Consider the following 22265-nt stretch of genomic DNA (forward strand, 5'->3'; position numbering starts at 1 on the left):
TCATCGAGATTAGGTTTGTGCATCTAAACGGTACGCTATGGATTCCATTTCAAGGATGGTTTGTTTAATGATGAGTTGGGTAAAAAAAATCACTGCAAAGCGTCTCGCCTCATAATTTCAGCGCGAACATCGTTGAAATCGCCTAAAAACGTATTCATAGTTCCTACTTCTACTTGATGCTCACTTAAGTTTCTGAACTTTCTCTTCGCATCTTTTATTTCCTTTGTTCTACACCATCTTTCTTTTTTTGTTGAAACTCTTCAAAACTCCTCCTTTTGCTTTTAGTTCAATTTTATGACACTTGTTTGTCATGTTCAGTAACGATCCGCTTATGACTCTTCAGTAGTTCCCACCCTTCCCCCCATCTTTCACTACTTTGCAAGAGTATTCTCGCCTATAACAAGGATTTCGTTGTTTTCTCTTGGTGATCAGACTGAATTTCTATTTCAGGATGAGACGAAGGCGAGGAGGATGGTTGCTGACAACGATATTACCATGTTTGGTTAGTAATTAATTTTAATTTGAAGAGGTTATTGGTTTCGTTTACGAGGAACGTGTTTTTGTCTGGAATGTTCCAAGCTTCACACTTATCATCTACATTAGGAATGTCAGCCATTCTCCCTTGTTTTAGCCCATCAAAGCGATGCTTATGACTTTTTCACAGGTGTTGGCGCAATCTGGCTACGATGCGCAACCAATTGGTCGACCCAACGATGCCAGCTCTTTTCCCGCATCCAAACCAGTCCCACGCGGCTACCAGGTTCGAATTTACCGTAGGATCAAGGGGAAAAAATGATTTTTCATTGAGATTTGACAAGAAAATCACATTGCTTTATTCGTTCGCGTTGAAGACGTTAAAATAAATAAAAAGACTTCGATAAAATAGAAATAAATTAGTATAGCGTAAAACAAATGTGTTTTTCTTCAGCCACCTCCTTTGCCTTTGCTATTCGAAGCGCCACGTAGTCGCTACAACGCGGCCAATCAGCAAATGGAAGTCGGTCAGCATCGCGGTTATCCGTCGTTCAGGAGCAGTTACGCTGCATTTCAAGGACCTTTAATAGTTCCACACGCGAATGCACGATATCTGGTGCGTGAGCAGACATCTTCAATACGCCAAATCCATTTTTTCTGAGGGAAAACTCCTTTGTCATCCAAATATACAGTTGTTCATTTCAGGGATCACAAATTAGCGCCAATCAGCAATATGAAAACCAGGTAATTAAAGACGTAATTTTTCGTCGACGGCAACACTGCACTGAACGCTACTTCGGCTGTTAACGACACTGCTTTCGTGCTTAATAGCTCTGGAAAAATCCCCAAGTAAAATAGAAGAATTTTGCTGAGACCTTCCGGAAAAAAGTACACGCAGAAATACTAAGTTGTGAGTTGGAGTTCTCACAAGCGCATGAACGAATGGGGAAGCTCAAAATCCATGCTCTAAGAGTGAAATAAATATGTAAGCGTGAAGATAAAAGGAGAAAAAAGTTTAAGGGAGAAACTACACACCCAGCAGGACCTAACATATGTCATCGAACGATACTCAGCCTGGATAAGACAACGTGTCTGCGTTTAGAGACGATGGCTGATATTCCGAGGAACTTATCGTCACATGCGTCAGGCAAACAGGAGAGTGTGGTGCCCACCTTACCGCTTACTCTGAGTAGGAAAGAAATCGTATAGTTACCAATATTCTCGCATCTGCAATAACTAATTAAGGATGATTTTCCATCTTTTTTTTTTGAAAATTAGCTTAATTTCAGCCGTGATCTTCAAGCTGAAAATCTTCAAAGACTAATTTATCAGCTTTTGAAATGGGCAACCATTCCCCGTGACATCCTCTAGATCCTTTGCTAACCTGGATTTATTGGTTGAAATCTACTTTTTGCTAGCTAATGTTGTCTCTTCTTTTGCCATACACCATCAATAATCCACAAATCGAGTGTGACCAGTCCGACATGACCAAAGTGCTTCTTCTTACAATAATTGCGTGTCCTTGGCAAAATAACAAGCGCATATCAACCAAACATATGGAGGAAACCCAGGATCGATCGGAGGTTCAATCTCGCCCTAGTGCCAGCCAAGCCTTTGATCCCTCTGGTGTCGATAGACTATCAGACTTGTCTGGGAGGATAAGAACACTCTCTGCACATATCGGCTAGAACCTGCAAGTAGATGATGGACTGGAGGGTGATTCCGTCCATTTCTTCCTAATTGCCGTAAAAAACGGAGCGGAAGATTCGGCACGTACACAAGGTTGACGCGCTCCAATCGAGCTCCTAGTAGAAAATAGCGCGCCGGAAGGCCCGAAGCCGTATCTTCCGGGCCTTTTTTACGGCAATTAGGAAGAAATGGACGGAATCACCCCCTCTCTATAGTCTACGACTCCGTATAGGCATAACCCACCTGAGACCCGCACCACCCCAGATTCGTGGGGTAATGCATTTAGCCTTATCCGTGGAGGGAGTAGGGCATACGGACATAGAAATTAACAGGGTTTGTGTTAATATTGGTACAACCATTCAAAGTTATAAAAATGTGAGTTAAAGATGATCAAATTCAGCTCAATTCTTCAAAAAAAAAAGGTTTCGGAAAAGAAAAAACTTCAAAAAACTGGTCGAGATCAATTAACTCCTAAAGTACCAGGAGAGGGCGCTATTGGAAGAAAAAGGAGCCTTTTCGAGACTGATTGAAAGCTACTTACTTCCTTAAAAATCCACTTATTTGAAATGATTATTTACTTAAAGGCACCGAAGCAAAAAGTTGAAGATGTTAGATACGATGTCGCGAAAAGATATGGTAAGGGACTTAGATAATGAGTATAAGCGCGATAACGAGCAGTTTCTCCAACTATCATATTAAAAAAAGGCGTGGGAAGCGGACTTGGCCGTCGAATCTCCCCCACCAAGCGCCTACTGACGTTCGATAGCTAGCGCTGCGTCTGCCAGCAGTCGAAAGAAGCAGCTGTTGATTCTGCTTGCTGACGCGTCGCGTATGCCTGTGCCCGCGGACGTAACAGGTTGCTAGGTGCCTCGTAGGAAAATTTGATGGCCATAGCCACTTCCCACCGTTTTTCGAGACCATTAGGGGAAATTGAGCATGGTTGCGCTCATACTCGTGTTCTACACCCTCAATCCCATCTTTTCGTGGATGTATCCTAACATCGTCACTTTCGTATTATGCTGTCGTTAACGGTTCACCATTTTTACACTCCTGATAATAGCTTTATGCACCAACAGACTGCTGTACCTGTAGCACCACCGTCACAAGCACCGCTTTCTGCACCAATAAGCTACGTGGAGGAATGGAAGCAGCAACAAGGAATTCCTGCTTTATTGCCTTTAAGGCATCCTTCACACCCAACACGCCTCATTTACACTCCAGAGGTAGGTTTCTTCCATAAGGTGATGGATTTTTGTAGATGGGAGATCTTTGGTTTCAAGAAGAGATACGAGTTCTTTTTTTTTGTTGAGCGAATTAAAGTAGTTGGCAGAAAATAAGAACGAACGTTTTGTTGGAACCGAACTTGTTCAGCGGGGTGACCGCGACGCAGCCGCAACGCAGAGCTTACCAATGCACTTTGGGTGAAGGCGCATTGCGCTCATTCGGCTGAACACTTTTTATGCCGACTAAACTTTCAAATAAGATTACTTTTCATAACTAGAGTTTTTTCGATGAAGTACAGTGCAGCTAGACAATTAACTCATTTTTGTCTATCCAGTCCATTAACTAATGGATGGAATACAAAAGGACAACTAGTCTCTTCAACCCCTTCAAGTTTTTGTTGAAATTTTCAGGATAACCGCATGTCTGCGTCGTACAAACTAAACGCTTCAAAATACTAACCAACCGCTTCATTAACACTGCGGCAGCTACTCATACAGCACCGGTCACATTGCCCTGGTCAGCTAGGAACCTCACATCCACATACGCAGGTAACGGCTCATCGTTCTCGCGGTCCACCGTCGATTCAACCGCAGCAAGAAGTTCAACCTGCTGTTCTGCGTTCTGGAGAGGTTCTACAGTTTTCAAACTTTCATATTAGAAAAATTTACTACATTATGTTTTCGATTGTCTTGGATGCTTGTTTGAGTTAAACTGTTCTGCTGATTTGATGCATTTTTTTTAAATTTTTGAGCATGTTGAACGTTTTTCTATCTGCTTCGTAATGTTTAAGTTAATGAATTAAGTTGCCCTAAGTATCTAACAAAAATGTTCTTTTTTATTTATGAATATTTCTCTTATTTTCACTGTCATATGTATATATACATTTATTTATTCAAGAACCCGCCTGACGTGCTTAACAATATCATCGTGCACATCTATCTGAACGCTAAAGGGAAACAAAGCCATACCGTATCCACTTCTGGTCCTATCAAAGGAGTTTTCGGCATCGGGACATCCCATGGGTTTGTCTGCATACTAATTGGATCTTTTGCTTTGTGGAAATCTTGTGAGAATAGCTATGTGTTTTTGCAGTGGTCCAGGAACTCACACCAATCCAATAGTGATCACCAAAGACTTCGATCGTGACACACTGGAATTTATTGAGGAGGATAAGGCAAGGGTTGGTGAATTTTTACTTCGGATATTCTGGCCACCAGAAGTCCTGGCAGATATTTTCGAACTGGATCTTACTGTTCAATGAGTACGGCAAGTCCAAACGTGATGGGAATTCTGAGAAGATCCTTCCCTTAAGTAGATCTTTCTAGATGATTCAAAAAAGAAAAGAAAAGAGATTGGTTCAAGAGGTGAATGCTAGGGAAAGATGTTTTTTTGCTTGACTTCTACAAACTACAGAATACTGTGTTACCCTCATATTCCAATTGCAGCAACTCGTAGATGATGGCCCGGCAAACATCGTAGAGGTGAAAGCGATGGTGTCTACTCCGGACCGAAAGATAGAAAATACATTGAACAAGGCGGTAAATAACGAATTGAACAGAGCTATTCCCATGGTGATGAACAGGTTGGTCGAAGGCAAAAAACACGAGGAATTACGCTGTTCGATGCGGCTTTCTTCGTTTAAGAATGCAAGGTCCAATGACAAATATGGATAATGAACTGAGGAAAGAACTGGAACAGGCTTTGGTGGACGAACTTGCAAAAAATCTCGGCGAAACAATCGATGAAATTGGTAGCACGCCAAGTGAAGAGGACCTAGGAAAACTCATAGGTGACGATTCCTCTATTCTAAAAGGACAGAAATCACTTAGCTTGGATGTTGTGGGTAACCCATGTTCACTTAATTCTGAGTAAAGAAATTTTAAAAAAGTATAAAAGTAGACGGTTGGAAGAGTGAATAGGCGAGAGCATAAGTGAACGACTAAAACAAGTGAATGAGTGAATAAGTGAACGAATGAAAAAATGACTTTCGGAGTTCCAGAAGAAGGTTTCAATGAAATCACCAACGAATTCATGCCAACAACAACCGCAGCCCCAACAGATGCACCATCGACGACGACTTCGTCCACCACCACCACCACCACCACTACCACCACCACGACGGCAAAGAAAACCATAGTGAGCACGACTGCCACTACTACCACAAGAAGGAGGATGACAACTCGTTCTTCTTCTGCCACCACCTTGCCAACCACTACTACCCGCGGAACCACCACAACTGCTGTAGATGAGATGATGAAGGAGTCGCCTTTTGATCAGGTGAGCCAACAGTTCCATTCGTGGACGTCACTCATCCGTCTCATTTATAGCCTGAATTCCGTCCTGAACCCACTACCGGAAGAACTCCTCCACCGCGAACGTTCCGTATCACCACTACTACAACATCACCAATAATTACCTCAACAGTTCCATGGTGGATGACAACTCGTCCAACTCCAGTAAGAACCGAAACTCCTACGACCTTGAGAACTAGGCCAACAACAACTTCCTCAACTACTACTACAACTCGTCCTACCACCATCACAACACGAGAAGCTACGACAAGCAGCTCTCCAACGGAGGGTTTTACTGCGAGTACGTACACGGAGGTAAGGACTCGTCCGCCCACGACTATTCCCCCTACGACAACAACGACGACGGAAACTCCAAGAACAACTCCAAGAACAACCTCGAGAACAACTACAGAATTTCCTACAACGACAAGAGTGTTCATAACAACATCTACAATTCCTGATAGGTGGAAGACCACCGATGTTGCATTCTCCAAGCCTAAGGCACAGGAAAAAGTGAGTCTCCGAAAAATTATCTTCAAAATTCACAACTACTACCACTTATCATTTTTAAAATAAATTGGTGAGAAGATGTGCAGTATTTTTTAAGATTCCAGTGGAGTTCAGTTCGGATCAACGCCCGAATACATCTGGTTAGGCTCTTCTGTGGTTATTTCTACCTGAGAAGACCTAATATTCCTCAAATCTGAGATTTTCAGAAAAACCAGAGTCACCAGCGCTACCAACAGCTGAACCCGCAAGAGTTACTGGAGAAACCTTGGTGCACCGTGAATCTCAGAATACCAGACCAGGAGAAGTATCAACGCGATGGCCGGGAGAAGTGGAGCCGGCTATGAAATCCAGAGAGGACGTAGAAGAGGAGGAACCAAAATTCGTTACCACTCGTCCAATTCACATTATCTCAATTGAAGGTAAACTTATTTGTTATATACACATAAGCCATTGTGTACAGTTATATGAAATATCCATGAATTGGACTGGAAAGTGTGTTTTTTTTTGTGAGAATTCAAAAATTCACCAAAATATCCTTTCTGATTCTTTTGGAAAATGTTTTATTCAGAAAACTCATGAATTGTCAGTAACCCTAATGAGAAAAGTTTAGAAAGCGCCGAGACAACCACCAAAACTACGCGTCGTGGAACAACTATGGGAATTCGCGTTACACGACCACCGACAACGGTATGTGCTAAACGCACAAAAGTATCAATTTTCACACCGTTTCAATGATTTCGTTTTGAGCTGCGCTTTCCTCGGGCTACGTTTCTTGATCACCTCTTTAGCACGTGGTCACAGTTATTATTGAATATTCAAATATTCAAGGATACTCTATCTTCAAAATGAGCATGTGCGCCCAGAAGCACAATGTCGATTTTCCTATTAGCCATATTTTTGCAGATATTTAAGTCTTATAATCGGGTCAAAACGACATGAAGTTCGGTGCAGATGCGTGAGCGGCTGCGCTCGAAGGAACGCATTGAAGCTAAGGTTGGCACCGAAATGAGACTATTGCAAGCTGCAACGATGTATGGTGCTAACAAGGGTCCCCGCTCGATCCTAACCACTACGCTGCTCCACACCACTTCAAGTACAATCGGTAACCCAACCGCACCGAGTTTCATGTCCTTATGGCGTGTAACTGTAGTAGAGTCAAAACCACATGAGGCACAGCGCAGTTGCGTAGCGGTGCAGTGGAGCGCAGCGGTTAGGCTCGAGTGAGGACCCTGCTAGCACAGTTCAATGCTGCGTTCGCGATGGTCCCTCCTCGATTCCAACAGCTATTTCCACCTCTCAGCTCCGAGCGCAACCGCTTGCGCAACTGCACCGTGCTTCACGTCTACAAAATAAAAACGACATGAAGCACGATGCATTTGCGCACGCGCTCGAAATGGCGCAGTGGAGGGAGATATGGGACCATCGGAAGCTGCAGCGATGGGTGGTGGCAGCAAAGATTCCAGTACGCCGCTAACCACTGCGCTCCACCGCGCCGCCTCGAGGGAAGCCGCGTACGCAATTGCACTGTGCTTCATGTCGTCTTGACCCTAACATAAGCCCAATATCACAGCATATATTTTATGGTGTGAGTCGCACACCACCTTGCTCATCTTACTAAACTTTCTTCTATGTATTTTGGGATCTATCAGCTTATTAGCATCAAAATGAAAGAAGGACTTGAAAGACGGGATCAATTTTTATAGTACGCTTTGAAATTGACAAAGCGATCAGATTTTCACGTCGAATCCTGAGCGCCAGATTTTCTCTTCGAATCAAATTTCATAGGAATTCTTCATATTTTCATACGAAAATTAAATTCTTAAGAGACCCAACTTGTCCTTGTAGATAAAACAAAACAAAACAAGACAAGTTTTGCATCCTTGTGATGTTCATTGGAAAGAGTGGAACCTTGTAAGATTTTGAAGGAGCTTTTCTTTACTTGTGAATGCTACCTTCGAATTAGCTTCAAAAATATCACTTGAGAGATTCTGATTGTTTTTTTTTCATTTGAAAACAAATTTTTGCACTTTACAGACTGAAGCACCACTCACCTCAATATTTGACGAGTCTGCGTTCGGCACTGTAACCGCCACGATTGCCGTGAATACTGAAACACCCACCGTCGTTCAATCAACTGTTACTACCACACCTTCATCCTCTCACGCACCTTTCACCACTTCATCCGCAGTAACAGAATCCAGCACTACCGCAAGTGTAACAGCAGAGTTTCGTCCCAGAGCGCAAAATAGAGCTCCGAGTGAAGAAATCACTTCTGAAAGCGGTACCACCTCAACTATAACACCAACATTTGCTACACTTCCGGAAGAATCTGAGGAAATAACGATGGAACCAGGAAAAGGTGTGGTTATGAAGGAGCGTCCAACGAACTTTGGCGACCAGAACATGATGAAGGAGGAAATAGAGGAGGAAATGCTCGAGGAAGGAGTCACAGAACCAACAACTGTCAAAACTATCACTATCACCGCCACCCCCACCAGCGCCACTGAAAAGGAGGTGGGAGCACAGTCTCCTAGTTTTGCTCCTCCTGAAAGAACTCAGACAGCTACTGAACAATCGCCTGGAGCATTCCTTGCAGAAATTTCTCCAAAGGAAGCATTGCCAACGTCCGCGACAGAAGGTGCCGCGATTCCTCCTACTGAACCCACTTCACCCTCGTTGAAAGCATTGCCAACGTCCGCGACAGAAGGTGCTGCGATTCCTCCTGCTGAACCCACTTCACCCTCGTTACTCACGAAACCTCCGGCTACGGATATACCAATGACAACTACGGCTACAACTTCGATATCCTCAACGGTGGATATATTATCGACCTCCACAGAAACTGCGCCCTTCGAGGTGCCGCCAGGAATGTTTGAACCCGCGCCGCCAACAGTCGCCCATCGGGAGCCAGCAACAACAGGATCAATTGCGGAGGAAACGGTAGCTTCTGGATTTCGTTTTTGTTTGTTGATTTATGTCAGGTAACAAATGATTGAACTCTAACATTGGTTGTTAACGTTGTGGTAGCTATCTCTCTTCTCTTACAGAATTTTCAAAAATAAGTGAAGGCAAAACAAAAAACAAAAATCTCATAGTCTTCATCATTACAAAACCACTTTCTGCTTAAAGGCAGTGTATCACGATTTTGACGTTATAGGGAAACCGCGGGAATGTCTAGAATTCGGGTTGTAGATAACGGAAGCAGCGCTGTTCCGTCCATAATTCCCTAATCGTCATTTAAAAAACGCGGTCGAAAATGCAATTCTTTCCCCTTTCTAAATCGCCTGCAACGCGAGCACAAGGGTGGCGTGGTTTTTTTAGGGAAAATTTCAGTCGCAACGCGCCACCCTTGTGCCCGCGTTGCATCCACGAGCGAGCGGTCGAAGGTCTCCTCACCAGCCTATTCAAGTAAAACCAGCGAATAGGCTGTTGAGGGGAACGAAGCGTGTGCAAAGGTACGCGTTCTAACGCACCTTGTAATATTTAAAGCAGCTCCTACGACGCTTTTTAACGACAATGAGGGAAAGAAGAGCGGAACTATGCTGTTTTCCGTAATACAAAATTAAGTGATGCGTTGCCTTTAATATTAGCGCCATCAATGTTTCTATTACCCTCCCATCGATCGGCAAATGCACAGAGGCAAAAAACCAGTGCTAACCTCTGCCGAGGAAGTACCTGATCAAACTGTTAGGTCGGTATGACGTTTCATACGAAATTTTCGGGGGAAAAGCTTTGGACACTTTGCGCATTCGAGTATTAGAGTTTATCTTGAATTCTGGTAGGGACCAGTAACCGCAAAAGCCGTACGTTCTCATGGAGATACTCTGAAAAATTCAATTATTTGTACGCAAAAGTCTCCCAGATAAATTTTTGCTATTAGTAATAGATCGAGGGAAACTTAGACCTACTACGTATTTGGCGCTTTTAAATAGGAGTGTGCTCGAGTTTTGTAATTTTGTACACACGCATATTTGAATAGCAAGGAAATTCTTTGTTTAGACCACACCTTTCCACTCCACTACAGAAGAAGCGCAACCTATACCAGATGCATTTGCCGTGGGGAAGGGTAAGCTGCTTTCCTGGACGATTCCTTTGTTTCCTGGACGATTGAAATGCACATAAAAGACTCACTACTTTCTGTTCTTGGAAACAAAAATAAAGAAGAAAACAGACTAATCATCCGTATCAATATAAAAACAGATACTTCACATTTCTCTTCAGGACCATGTCCTACTCCAAATGATGAGACGGATGCAAGGCGCAGTGATGTTCTCTTCTTATTGGACTCATCCAATTCTTACAATGAACAGAAATTCATGCATGCTATTCAATTGATTCTGGATACGGTCACACATTTCAGGAATATTGGACCAAATGGAACTCAAGTATGACCCAACATAGTTTTTTTCGTCATTTTTTAGAGAAAAAAATTGCTTGCATCTACAACTGATTTCAGTAAAGATGCGGCGTAGTTGGTTTTGCTTCTTCATTTTACTCTTTACATTGGGCATAGATGAATAAAAAAGAAACATTTAGATTGCAAAATACAATAGTGGGGGTAGTCTTTGTATTTGCCAGGTGTCCCTTGTGCAATACAATAGCGAACCGTACCTTGAGTTCTCCCTAAGGAAGCACAACTGTAAGAAATGGCTCATAGAAGACATTGCTGACACTGATTACATGCAGGTATGATTCTGAAAAGTTATTTTTACACGGAACCGAAAGGAAATATATTTTTAGGGTGGAAACATGCTCGGAAAAGCTGTGGAAAAAGTTGCTCGATTTGCATTCACTAAAAACAGGGTAAGACCTTAAACGATCTCTATACTCCTAGGGCTCAGAAGGAAAACAAAATATTCAGTACTTAATTGGATTCATGTTTTCTTGCTTTAGCAACGAGGTTTTGGCGGAATTTTCTCAACTTTATGTATTTATTTATGGCCAAACGTTTCACAACCGCATCTTCATCAAAAGCCTAAAAATGTTTTTAATGCAATTCATATCCCATCAAAATCCGCTTCTCCTTGTTAAGTCTCGTTCTAAACACACTACGCTAGAATTCCAAGCAGAAAAACAAACTGAGCAGTCTCACCGGCGAGTTGTCATCCAAGGTTAATAAAGTATAGACATTGTGCAGGAACCTCAGGTACACACTGTAATGGCGTCTGGATAATGTTAGGGAAGCGCATGTGGAAAACTCGCACAGAGCACAGAGTGTTATGAACGGCATAAAGCCATTAATAACAAATAAGCGCTCACTTTCGTTGTTCGGGTTCCTTTCCTGACGGCAATCCAAAATGCTCCTAATGCATTCCTTTAATTTCGTGATTAATATCGCCCCCTTCATTTCAACCTCGTTTCCATTATGTCTCTCATTATTGTGACGTTCTTATGGTATCGTCGAAATTCCACGCCTTTCACCAGCCAAATATTTTTTGATGCGCAAAGTCACAAGCTCAGCAGTTTCTCTTTCCCAAATAGGGTTGCCCGTTACGCACTCTTTCTGGCAGATGACTCTGATCATCGTTCAAACTCCACCCTTACCGTATGGACAAACAACGGAACTTTCCGACATACACTGCATATCGTAAAGAGTGAACCAGTTATCGTTTTACAATACTCCACGAGGTGTACACGAATACAACATCATCTAGTATTTGTGCTCGTGAAAGTACCTGGTGTATCGCGGCAGTTAACGAGTCATAGATGATTAGGATGTGCAGCAAAAACCTACCTTCAAGTGAGGTCCCAGTGTTTTATTAGCAGTTTGAGATTGGTTTCCACTTCGGTGACCGTTCGAAGTTGATATGCTCATAGTTAGTGATTATAATTCCTCCCCTTAATTCTTACTCGAGATCAACCAAACAATAAATAAATCAGGAAACGATGGTTTTCTTTCTCATTCAAATGTTCGGATAAAATTAGGGGCGGGTGTGGCGCAGTCGGTTAGAGGTCCGTTGTAGCCACACGGTCGAGGGTTCCAAACCGCCGTGGTGCAAACCCAGCCTTTCATCCCTCCGGGGTCGATAAATTGGTACCAGACTTGTCTGGGAGAACGAAAACGCTGACTTGGTCATCAGCTGGCCCCCGCAAGTCATTGTATAGGCCAATACGCGTTCCAAAAAACCTCAGCGATTACGAATTCCAGTGAAACGCGTTGGCGCTATCCAAGTGGATTGATACGCCAGTGACTTTATCCTGTGACTTTTAGATAAAATTGTGCAATGGCACTGCAAGCGTGAGATGGTAAAGAAATTTCATGAAACCTGCTGAGAAGTGTAAACTCAACTCATCCTATTGGCGTAGAGAAGCCGGTTGTTCGCGATATGGTCAAATAACTATAGCAACGTACAAAGGGGGCAGGGAACGGTAGGAATCACAAAAACCAATCATGAGTATAGCTAGTTCGATAAATATCCCCTTTGTCTCCGGCTCCCTAATTTCTGCAATGCACCGACTCTTGTGCGAGCACAGTCACAAGATGATGTTGTGTCGGTATACATCCCGAACGACACTATCAAATGGTAACTAGTTCGCAATGAATCTTACGACAGACAGCGTATGTGGGAATGTTGTGTCCTTTGTCCGTATGGGGAAAGTGGAGATTGCGCAAAGATCGAAGTAATCTACCAAATGTACCATTGCACTTATGCTGGAGAAGGGAAGGATGCTGAACCTGCGCGCCCAAGCGCATTTGCTGGTAAAAGGAATTTCGATTAGGGCGCCATTAGGGCACCACAAAAATGAGAAGCACGATGAAAGTGAGTTTGAAACAAAGTGTACGAGAAAGAAATATTTGCTAAGAGAACATTAGAAGAAGCATCCTGGATTCCCGTCAAAAATACATTCATGAGTATCAAAAGTGGAGACTTATCCCGTCTAACACTATCTGGACACCATTGCCTAAGGATATATACTGCGCAGTATGTAGGCTTTATTTGTCTTTGGTGACAATCTCTAGGAACGCTGTGATTCACGGTGTACTTAGAACGATCTCGACCTTGGCAAGGAGTTTGGTGGGATATACGTAGATCAAAAAAATCGAACCATTTTCAAGCTTTTGACAAAAGACCAGGTTGTCAAACGTCGGGCCATTAATAATGTTTCACCAAAACCTTGTTAGAAGGCAAGAGAAAAAATAATAAATGCAATTCTTACTCCTAAGATTTCAAGAATAGAGGACTTCAGCTAAGTCTCTCATCCCTCCGAGGTCGATAATTTGGTACAGATTTGTCGGAGAGGACACAAACACTGACTTCACACATGTGCAAGCTCATGCATATCACTATACGGTCGCACACGGGTTTATAAACTTCAAGCGATTCTAAATTGAATGAGTCGGCGCATCCCCCCAGGGATCACCGCTATGCCCAATACTACTGTTATTGACGTCACCTTGAAATTTGAAAAAAAAAACGCGTTTCAGCGAACTTACTTTCTATGGATTAGTTGAACACGCAGACATAATAAGCAGTAAACTCTTTACGTACAGCTTGAAACGGATTATTGCTTCTATTTTGTTTTTTTTAATTGAAAATTTATTCGCTTATCTCTGGCTTGATTTTTCTTATTATTTAAAATATATAACAGTAAGACCATTTGTAGGGAGATCGTCCTGATGCTGAAAATGTCCTCGTCGTTTTGACCGATGGTCAGTCCGATGATAAAATTCAAGAGCCCGTCGAGGTAAGAGGTTCCATTTATTTTTCTTTCATAAAAGCAGATAAGAGCGAAATCACTTTAAAAAAAGCTTGTTACTCGGAGTACCCCAACGTCCCCTTATCCTCTTCTTCTGTTCTAGATAGCCAAGAAGAACAATCTAACGGTTTTTGTTATTGCAACATTGGAAGCGAATTCGCAGTATATTATGGAACTTGCAGGTATAACTCTATCTATGACAACTGCTTTCTGAAAAAAATCGCAGACATTTTCTGGATGCAGGCATTTTCTGCAAATGTTGAACACGGAATTTAATGCCCAATATCCTATCATCATCACTTTGATGATCGGATATTGGGCATTAAATTCCCTGTTTGAAGTGGAAGAAAACTTATTTTTTACATTTAAAATTCCTGACAGGGAATCCAAAAAGTTGACAAGATTTGCTGCAAATATCCAGCTGCGAACAGAAATATGCTCACTAATAAATTTTCAAGAGGGTCGGAAAACCCGAAAATTGTACACTGATGGCAGTGATGTTTTTCGTAGTTTTGCAGATTACTTGTCTGTAGTGTCCAAAAAAAATCACTTAGAAAATGCAGAAAGGAATCCCAGTAAATCATTCTTATTTAGGCTTCAGAGTGAGTGAGCTTTAGGCTTTAGGGTAGCTATTTTTTAATGAGCTTCAGAGTGAGTGAGTTAGAATGTCAGGGGTTTTCAGTATGTGAATAAAATTTATCCACCAACACTGTGTTTTTCAGGAAGCATGGATAATGTATTTCGATTCCACACAGATCCCCATAAATCGTTACCTCTAAAGCTGGCCGAACGCATCACTTCACTAGCTTCCGGTATGTTTCGTGTTTCGTAAATCCCTCAGATACATAGATGTGAGGACTACAATTGAAATTTTCGTAAAGTTTTCGAACTATTGCAACTATTTTTGCAGTTTTTTTCTCTACATACAAGTCTAGTGTAAATAAATAAAGCATCATTTTTGTTTTCTCAGTGACAGATCATTCGATTATTATTGCTTGTTAACTAGTAGTTCTTCCACTACATCTGTACCCCTAAAAGACGTCATGGGATAGCGTAGGGAACATCCAAATCTCTCTTTCTATTGGATCTTACGAGGCTACCATAGTCATCAGAATTATTAAGGATCGACTACCGTACCCACTCCGGAGCAGACTACTATCTTACCCTCAACTACGTCAATACGCATCTTGGGGACCCATGAAATGTTCACGATTGCTTTACCGAACGAGGAGGACGAGGAAGTGTGGCAAGGAACGAACGACGTCGGCGTTCACAGTGAGTTTCAAAAATTACAGAACTTGTTTATATCAGAAATTACAAACTTCTTTATATCTATTTCCATTCTGGGAAACTGGATTCCCATTTTAAAAAGATTTCTTCCAAAGTTTTTTTGCACATTGAATATTTTCGTGTGTGCCACCCGAGAATTGGCTGAAGATTTCTTTTCACAACTGGTTTTAAATTCCAATATCATCCATACTAGCTACGGTACCTTTCGCTCCTACCGCCTCTACAACTCCATGGATTGGTGGCGAACCTCAGAGTATGGTCCAACTTGAGTGCACCCATCTCGGATTCAAGGTGACCGACTTTACTTTAGCTAACAGTATTGTTCAAACAACGCAGCTCGTAATGAGAGATACTTTTAGGTCAACCTCAATATTCCTGGAGGCTACGATGGTGTAGCGTTGGTGAAGGGACAAGAAGATAAGGAAGAATGCAGAAAGGTACAAACGTTATGAGAAACAACTATTGTGGCTGCTTTTTCCATAGCTTTTAAAATTATCCAGGATATTCACACACCACGAGGATTGTCGAACTCTACGATTGAATTTTTCGTTGCCTCAAAAACATGTGGAGTTACACGTGCAAAATCAGTGTGTTGTTGTTTTCCTTATATGAACATTTTCCTTTATTCTTCCTATCCTATTCTATAGAGATTAAGGTTGAACCTGCCGGTCAGAATTATTCACTCATTCTTCATCTCGTTCACCATGGATCTCTCGTTACTGGAGGGGACAAGGCATTCCTATTACAGTGCTTTATTGGAAAACATACAGAGGACACCGAACTGGCTACAAACTTAACGGTGATGAAAGGGTAAGTGTGAATAGTGGTCATTCAGGTTGAATAATGAGATACGTTAACGGCTTAGCGTTGCAAGCTGGTGGTTGCTCATTTCCGTTTGAACTCTTTCCGCTTTCTTCGTCATTCATAGATCTTACATGCTCATTTCTCTGTGATCATCCACACTTCTGTTGAGGTCCTATGAATTACTGAGTAAACAAGAAAAATTTGGAATTTTTAAGACTTAAGCAACTTCACTTCAGAGAACTGATGATTGCGGAAACAATATCGCTGAGCTCAGTGCCGCCAACATGCGCATATTCTATTCGTCGGGACTCTCCTGACGGTCCTGTTGTGAAGAACGCATTCGTGGGACAAACCGTCTATCATCGTTGGGATTGCGATGGCGGAGAAGGTCAGTACTGGTCTTTCATGAAAAGTTTCACACTTTTATCCTCGAATTTCTCCACTCGTTCCATTTCAGCACCGTAAATATAACCATTAAGTTGAAGTTCAAAATAATTTTAATATATAGTGTTCTGTCTTTGTTTTTTTTTCCGACTGAATGCGATGAAATCGAGTAAACGGAAACGGTCTTTGTACGTTTTCACACGTGAATTGAAGCGGAACATCTTCAGTTTAGCAGAGAGAAAACTACGAAACTTTACGATTACGAAAATTATATGAAAACTCCAAATATCATTCAAAAAAGACTCGAAAAAACTGGGAATATAATAGGTCTTCATAATAGTGTTATTCTCTCTCTTTCTCTGAAAAAAGCTGAATTTTAAGAGGACTATTTTTAAGAGATATTTCGTTAGCCTCTCGTTTAGCGTCTATGAATCTCAAGCATCCTCGTATTCAATAAAACTACTTTAAAAAATATCAACAAAACTATCTGATGGAAGACACTATTCCAGAAGCCAACGGCGTCTATGGGATGCAAATCCACGGCTGCTATGCTAGCGATGACGTGGACATGAAATTCCCCATTGTCGACAATCGAGGGTAAATATTACCGTTTTTTTAAAACTCAAGAATCGAAGGCAGTGGTCGAGGAAATTTTCATTGTTTGGTGTATTTTTCTCCCAGCGAACTTGTGAACTGCACTTCACTTTGAACGATTTTGTTTGATCACTAATATGTGTGAGTGTAAAACGCGGCCTCGTCTGGTGAACCGATGAATCTGACGCTCATGGTTCGTCTGAATGGATTTTCAGAAGGATCCATAGTTGCTATCCTTCAGTTTTCCTGCCTTGGATATTATAGACGTTACGTCTTTCTAAAAAGGATTTTCCCGCTTGCTACCTTCTTTATAAATAAACTTTTTCTTTGATGCAGCAACAGATGTAAAATGGACCACCGATTAAGCTGATTTCCAGCTGTTCCTCGGATCAAGCGTTGATCTCTGATCCGAAATATTACGATGATCGTCTCACTGCATACGCTGAAAGCAAAGCATTTGCATTTCAACAAGCCGAATCACTACAATTTATGTGTAAGCTTAGTCTCTGCACACGAGATGGTGATGGTTGCGAGGGTGTCACGGTATGTTGAAGAAAACCCGTACAGAGATTTTTTTCTTTTTCGAAATATGATAAGTTATTTAAAAGATTTGATCATGCTATTTTCAGCCTCCAGCGTGTAGCGGGAATACTCGTGACCTTCTAGTGACACGACGCATACGACACCAGAACACTGCTCTGGAAGGTGCACTCAGCTCTGCCCTTACCACTAAAGTAGAAATGGCACCAGAACAGGACAAACATCCACTGAGAGATCGAGTAGTGGAAGTGTTTTCATCCAAGGGTTCTATCATACTTCTAGCTGCACTTATTGTGATTGCAATCATCGGAACCGGTGAGTGCTTTCCCGTAGTGTAAAGGCAGCGGTCAACATTTCCTGTTTGGATCTTCTCACTGGCAGAAAGGATTTCAGGCAATAGTTTTTAGAGGCAGCATCCCACGAGTCTGAAGTGGAGAGGGAACCCGCGGGAAAAGATTGAGATGACGTTGTAGATTGCAGAATCCGGGATGGTTGCGCTCATCTCTCCCTCATCATTGTAGAAAACGCGTTTTTTACCACTATTTCAGTTGCAACTACGTTTGCGCACGCGTTGCATCAAATCCGACAGGTAGAGGATCAGTGATGTCTTATCACCAGCCTATTCTAATGAAACCAATGAATAGACTGCTGAGTAGACCGGTACGTGTACATAAGCGAGCGTTCTAACGTATTTCGTAGGAACAAAGGCAGTTCCCTCACCACCAATTAGGACGACACGGGAGAGTTAGACGCAGCCACTCCGGATCACGCAATCTACACCTCCACCTCTACCTTTTCCTGCGGATCCCTCACCACGTCAGATTCGTGACATGCTGATTTTTAAGGTGGAACGGCAGTGAGAATCTCGTAGAAATCCAGCGATGAAATTTAATTGCGTGGAGTTGTTCTCATCATTTGTACAAGTGTAAAGGACTTTTTTGCTGGGTGATTTCACCGCTGCTCCACCTAAGTGCTCTTCGACTTGCTTCGTTGGATAAATGGGAGCATCTTAGTGCTATTAAAGCTGTCAATTCCTTGCTTTTCAGATTACATTTCTTATTTTCGCCTAAAAAGGTGTTGACTCTTATCTACTGGTGGGAAGAACCCAACAACGAAAGTATTCGCAAAAGCTATATGAGTGATCTATCTCTTTGCAGTATTGCTGAGTCGATACGCACGCTATCCTACGGATGCGACAACGACTTATTCCGATCCAGAAACCATAGTTTCTTCTCCCACTTCTCCTATCCCGCCTTCGGGAACGCTGGCACCAGAATCCCAACCAGCAGCAAGCAATGATTATTCGAATGAGGAAGAAAGCAATAGACGATTAGCGCAATTCATGAAGGATTTTGATCGTTCGAAATATGTGTAATTAATAGTTAATTTATTGTGATTGTCGCTCGTGCCATATAGAAGTGTTTAGATATGGTAGCATTCTGAATGCTACCACAGGGTATGTAGCACTTATAATGCTCAGTGGACCTATTAGGATTCCATCCCGTGCTTAGAAGTTCATGAAACAAGCTTTCTTCTCTCCAACGGCTCAATTATTTCTTGAATGATCCATTGAATCGAGCACTCATCCTTGAGACCGAGATCCTCATTTGTTAATTCTTTACTTTGTTAACATTACTTATTAATTTGCCTCCATTATTATTATTAATTATAAGCAGAATAAACTGCAAAATTTACGACCAGGATGTCCGAGCTGTAACCAAGATTGGTATTGATCTTTATTAACAGCTAACGTTTCGAAGTTATCGCTTTCGTCAGACCCTGGAAATTCAAAGCCATCAGTGATTTATCCACTCAACCGCTTCATCACCGTACAGAAAGCATTCAAACGATTGAGAAACTAAATAGACAACATATCGACTAGTACTTACCTCAATTACTGAATTTGGCAGCGTAACAGATCACCACGTACCACAATTACGAATCACAAAGGTTTCTGTAAGAAACCTGACGGCCCGCCCATTAGACCATAAACCCGCACAAATCTTGATGCGGGAGTAATTCGTTTGTGATCACGACGTACTCACCCTTTCTGTTCATTTTTGGATGATTTTTGGAATTTTACCCAAATGCTACCAGCCGTTCGGTAAATGAAGTAAATACGCTTTGTGAAAAAAAAGAAGGGAAAGGTATTTGTACGCAACAAACCTCTGCAAACCGCATCTGATCAGATAAGATAAAGCAGTAGTGTTTTCAGGAAATGCAATCAACGCCAAACGTATCGTATCTGCCTGACGCATTACATCCTCAGCTGTCGAGGAGTGGTGAAAACCTCCGGTCGATTGACAGAACGATAACAGAGTAATTGTGGCGATGTTAACGAAATGGGTTGTGTAGTGAGTATGACAACAAGAGAAATACTAATCGTCCAACTAATTCTTTTCTGGAAACCGTAAATGTTGTCACAAATGTTGTTCCGTCCCTTCATTTTCATCGGTAAAGTTTTGTGTCACTATTCCATTTTTCTCTCCGTACACTTTCAAAAAAGGTATGGGTTTTCTGAAGGAGAGGCACAAACCAGCCCATTCTGCAGAGTAGTCCGGTCTTACATAGTAGTTATAGCAGTGGTGATTGCGCATTTTGTTAGTGGTGAATGGCATGAACGTATGTGATATTTTGAAGTTATTATTATACGAACCAAATTCCATAGAATTCCTAGCACTTCTATGCACACGTGTTGCGTTTTGTCTTGAGCTGATATCTAATCCAACAATTACATTCTATTATTATATTCCACGGCGGGTGTGGAGCAATCGGTTAGAAGTCCGTTGTAGCCACACGGTCAATGGTTCGAGACCGCTCTAGTAAAAACCAGTCCTTTCATTATCCATGGGTCGATAAATTGGTATCATACTTGTCTGGGAGGATAGAAACGCTGACTTGATCGTCGACTGCCCCTGTATAGGTCAACACGCGTTCAAAAACCTCAACGATTATCGATTGCAGTAAAAAGGCGTTGGCACATTACAAGTAGATTGATAGCCGATGACTTTATCCTTTTTGTAATGCTCCATTCCAATATGAGCAAATTCACGCAGACAGGACAAGCCTTGAAACATACGCTTTGTGTGGGTATACTGAGTCTTCGATCGTGTCTGGTGTCGCAAGCAGGTTATGTGCGTAGATGTTGTCCTCAGTGCTCTGTACAAGTTACAAGTATGTGGTTTCTGTTTGAACTGGCCAAGACTTAAAGGCATCAGCCCCACGAATCTGAGGTGATACGGATTTCAGGCGGAGTATTCGTATACGGGATCGTAGATTATGGAGAGAATGGTGATTCCGTCCACTTCTTCCTGATTGCCGTAAAAAACGGCCCTCAAGATACGGCTTCGAGCGTTCCGGTGCGCTATTTTCTACAATGAATTCGATTAGAGCCCGCCAGCCTTGTGCACATGCCGCATCTTCTGGACCGTTTTTTTACGTCAATTAGGAAGGAGTGGACGGAATCACCCCCTCCCGTTGTGGGTATTCCCGTTTTCGGAGGATTTTCATACTCACATGTACTCACTCGTTGTTGTACTGTGTTCTGTGCAGCACGTCATTAAGAGGACAGTCATTATAGTGCCCAAAGGGATCGAAAAAAGTGCAGTTTGTTGCGGTTTTTTTCTGAGGTAATGACTGATTGGTGAGGAAGAAGAAGCTTTCTCCCATGCATTTTCCATGGTCTAATTTTTTTTTCCATTTTCTTGCTCGTTCGTAGTTATTCATGGCTTAGCAGCAGTAGTTTAGACTGAGGCATCTATAGGCCAGCACTCGCCTCACTTGTCCATTCCCTCGGCGGATAATTGACTTATGTCTATATTATTTTTCCGGACACTAAGGAACCCAATCTCTTTGAAAAGAAGTGGAGATCCGAGGGCAGCCTTGTTGTTGTTGTGTCTGTTTTTGTCTTGATATATTTTATAAAACTCCAGAATTATCGCATCCAAACGAAATGATCCATTAGGCATGCTACAGGGTTACACTTGGTATCTTTTATTTCTTGAGCACAATGTATGGATTCCCAACTGTTTACTTCCCACAACAGGCAGTTGCAGTTCTCTGGCCAGCGTTTTTCCGACGAATTTCATTTCTGCTCCTGTATGAAGCAGCACTGCTATCTTTTGCATAGTTTCAGTACCCTGATTCGAATCCATAATTCTACCAGTCGACGAGTTCGGGTGGTGTGTTATTGATTGATCTGGATTAAATAACAAGTTATCCGTTTGTTACTTCCATATCCCTATCGGTTCCCTGATTTGAGCAAAATGCTGGTAGTTTGGCTTCATTAGTCCTTTTTTGTTCCGTTCCTTTGTCTTTAGGACCACATTTTTCTGAGACTCCTTTTTGGTTGAATTTATTGAAGACGTTCTTGTCTTGAAACAGTACACGCATACTATTGACGTATTCTAAAAATTCTTCGATTCCGCGACTTGGCTGTGGACAAAAGAGTTGCCGTGGAGGACTCCTTTCTCGAAATTAAAGTAAATTGAGTAATTGAATCTAACCAATTCTGGAAGATATTGACAAGGTACGTTACTATCGATCACTTCCCAAAATTCGTAATATTGTTGTATATCGTCACTAAAATTGGTATCGGTATTGTTGGGACTTCGAGCGCACGTGACTACGAGTGAATGATCGGCGTTTATTGATTATATTGACCTTCGATTGCTGTGCTTGATTCTGTACATGCTCTAAAAGCGCGTTTCTGAGCTTGTAACAGAGCTACCTAGCGAAAAGCGGCTGGGAGCGCTGCTTCTGCCTTTC

The 22265-nt window shown here is 42.1% G+C and overlaps 1 protein-coding gene across 2 annotated transcripts; it reads left to right on the forward strand.

Moving 5' to 3' along the window:
- Nucleotides 1-451: 451 nt before the first annotated feature.
- On the forward strand, nt 452-18873 carry RB195_009549 (uncharacterized protein; the record flags this gene model as incomplete). 2 transcript variants are annotated; one of them, XM_064190148.1, is made up of 33 exons in its annotated part: nt 452-502; nt 632-760; nt 929-1090; nt 1180-1218; nt 3240-3386; nt 3936-4016; nt 4285-4409; nt 4480-4567; nt 4833-4969; nt 5031-5230; nt 5387-5664; nt 5715-6191; nt 6286-6328; nt 6395-6607; nt 6799-6875; nt 8223-9128; nt 10188-10254; nt 10410-10573; nt 10767-10874; nt 10929-10991; nt 13794-13874; nt 13990-14068; nt 14609-14698; nt 15009-15161; nt 15370-15467; nt 15536-15613; nt 15677-15763; nt 15832-15986; nt 16217-16368; nt 16874-16961; nt 17336-17501; nt 17588-17813; nt 18656-18873. In XM_064190148.1, 33 exons carry the CDS (start codon nt 452-454, stop codon nt 18871-18873), a joined length of 5226 nt encoding a protein of 1741 aa, XP_064047731.1. The 2 variants fall into 2 exon arrangements, with proteins under 2 accessions (XP_064047731.1, XP_064047732.1); XM_064190149.1 differs by lacking the exons at nt 1180-1218; nt 3936-4016; nt 14609-14698.
- Nucleotides 18874-22265: the final 3392 nt, after the last annotated feature.

Source organism: Necator americanus, chromosome III, assembly GCF_031761385.1.
Source record: "Necator americanus strain Aroian chromosome III, whole genome shotgun sequence".
Lineage (NCBI taxonomy): Eukaryota > Metazoa > Nematoda > Chromadorea > Rhabditida > Ancylostomatidae > Necator > Necator americanus.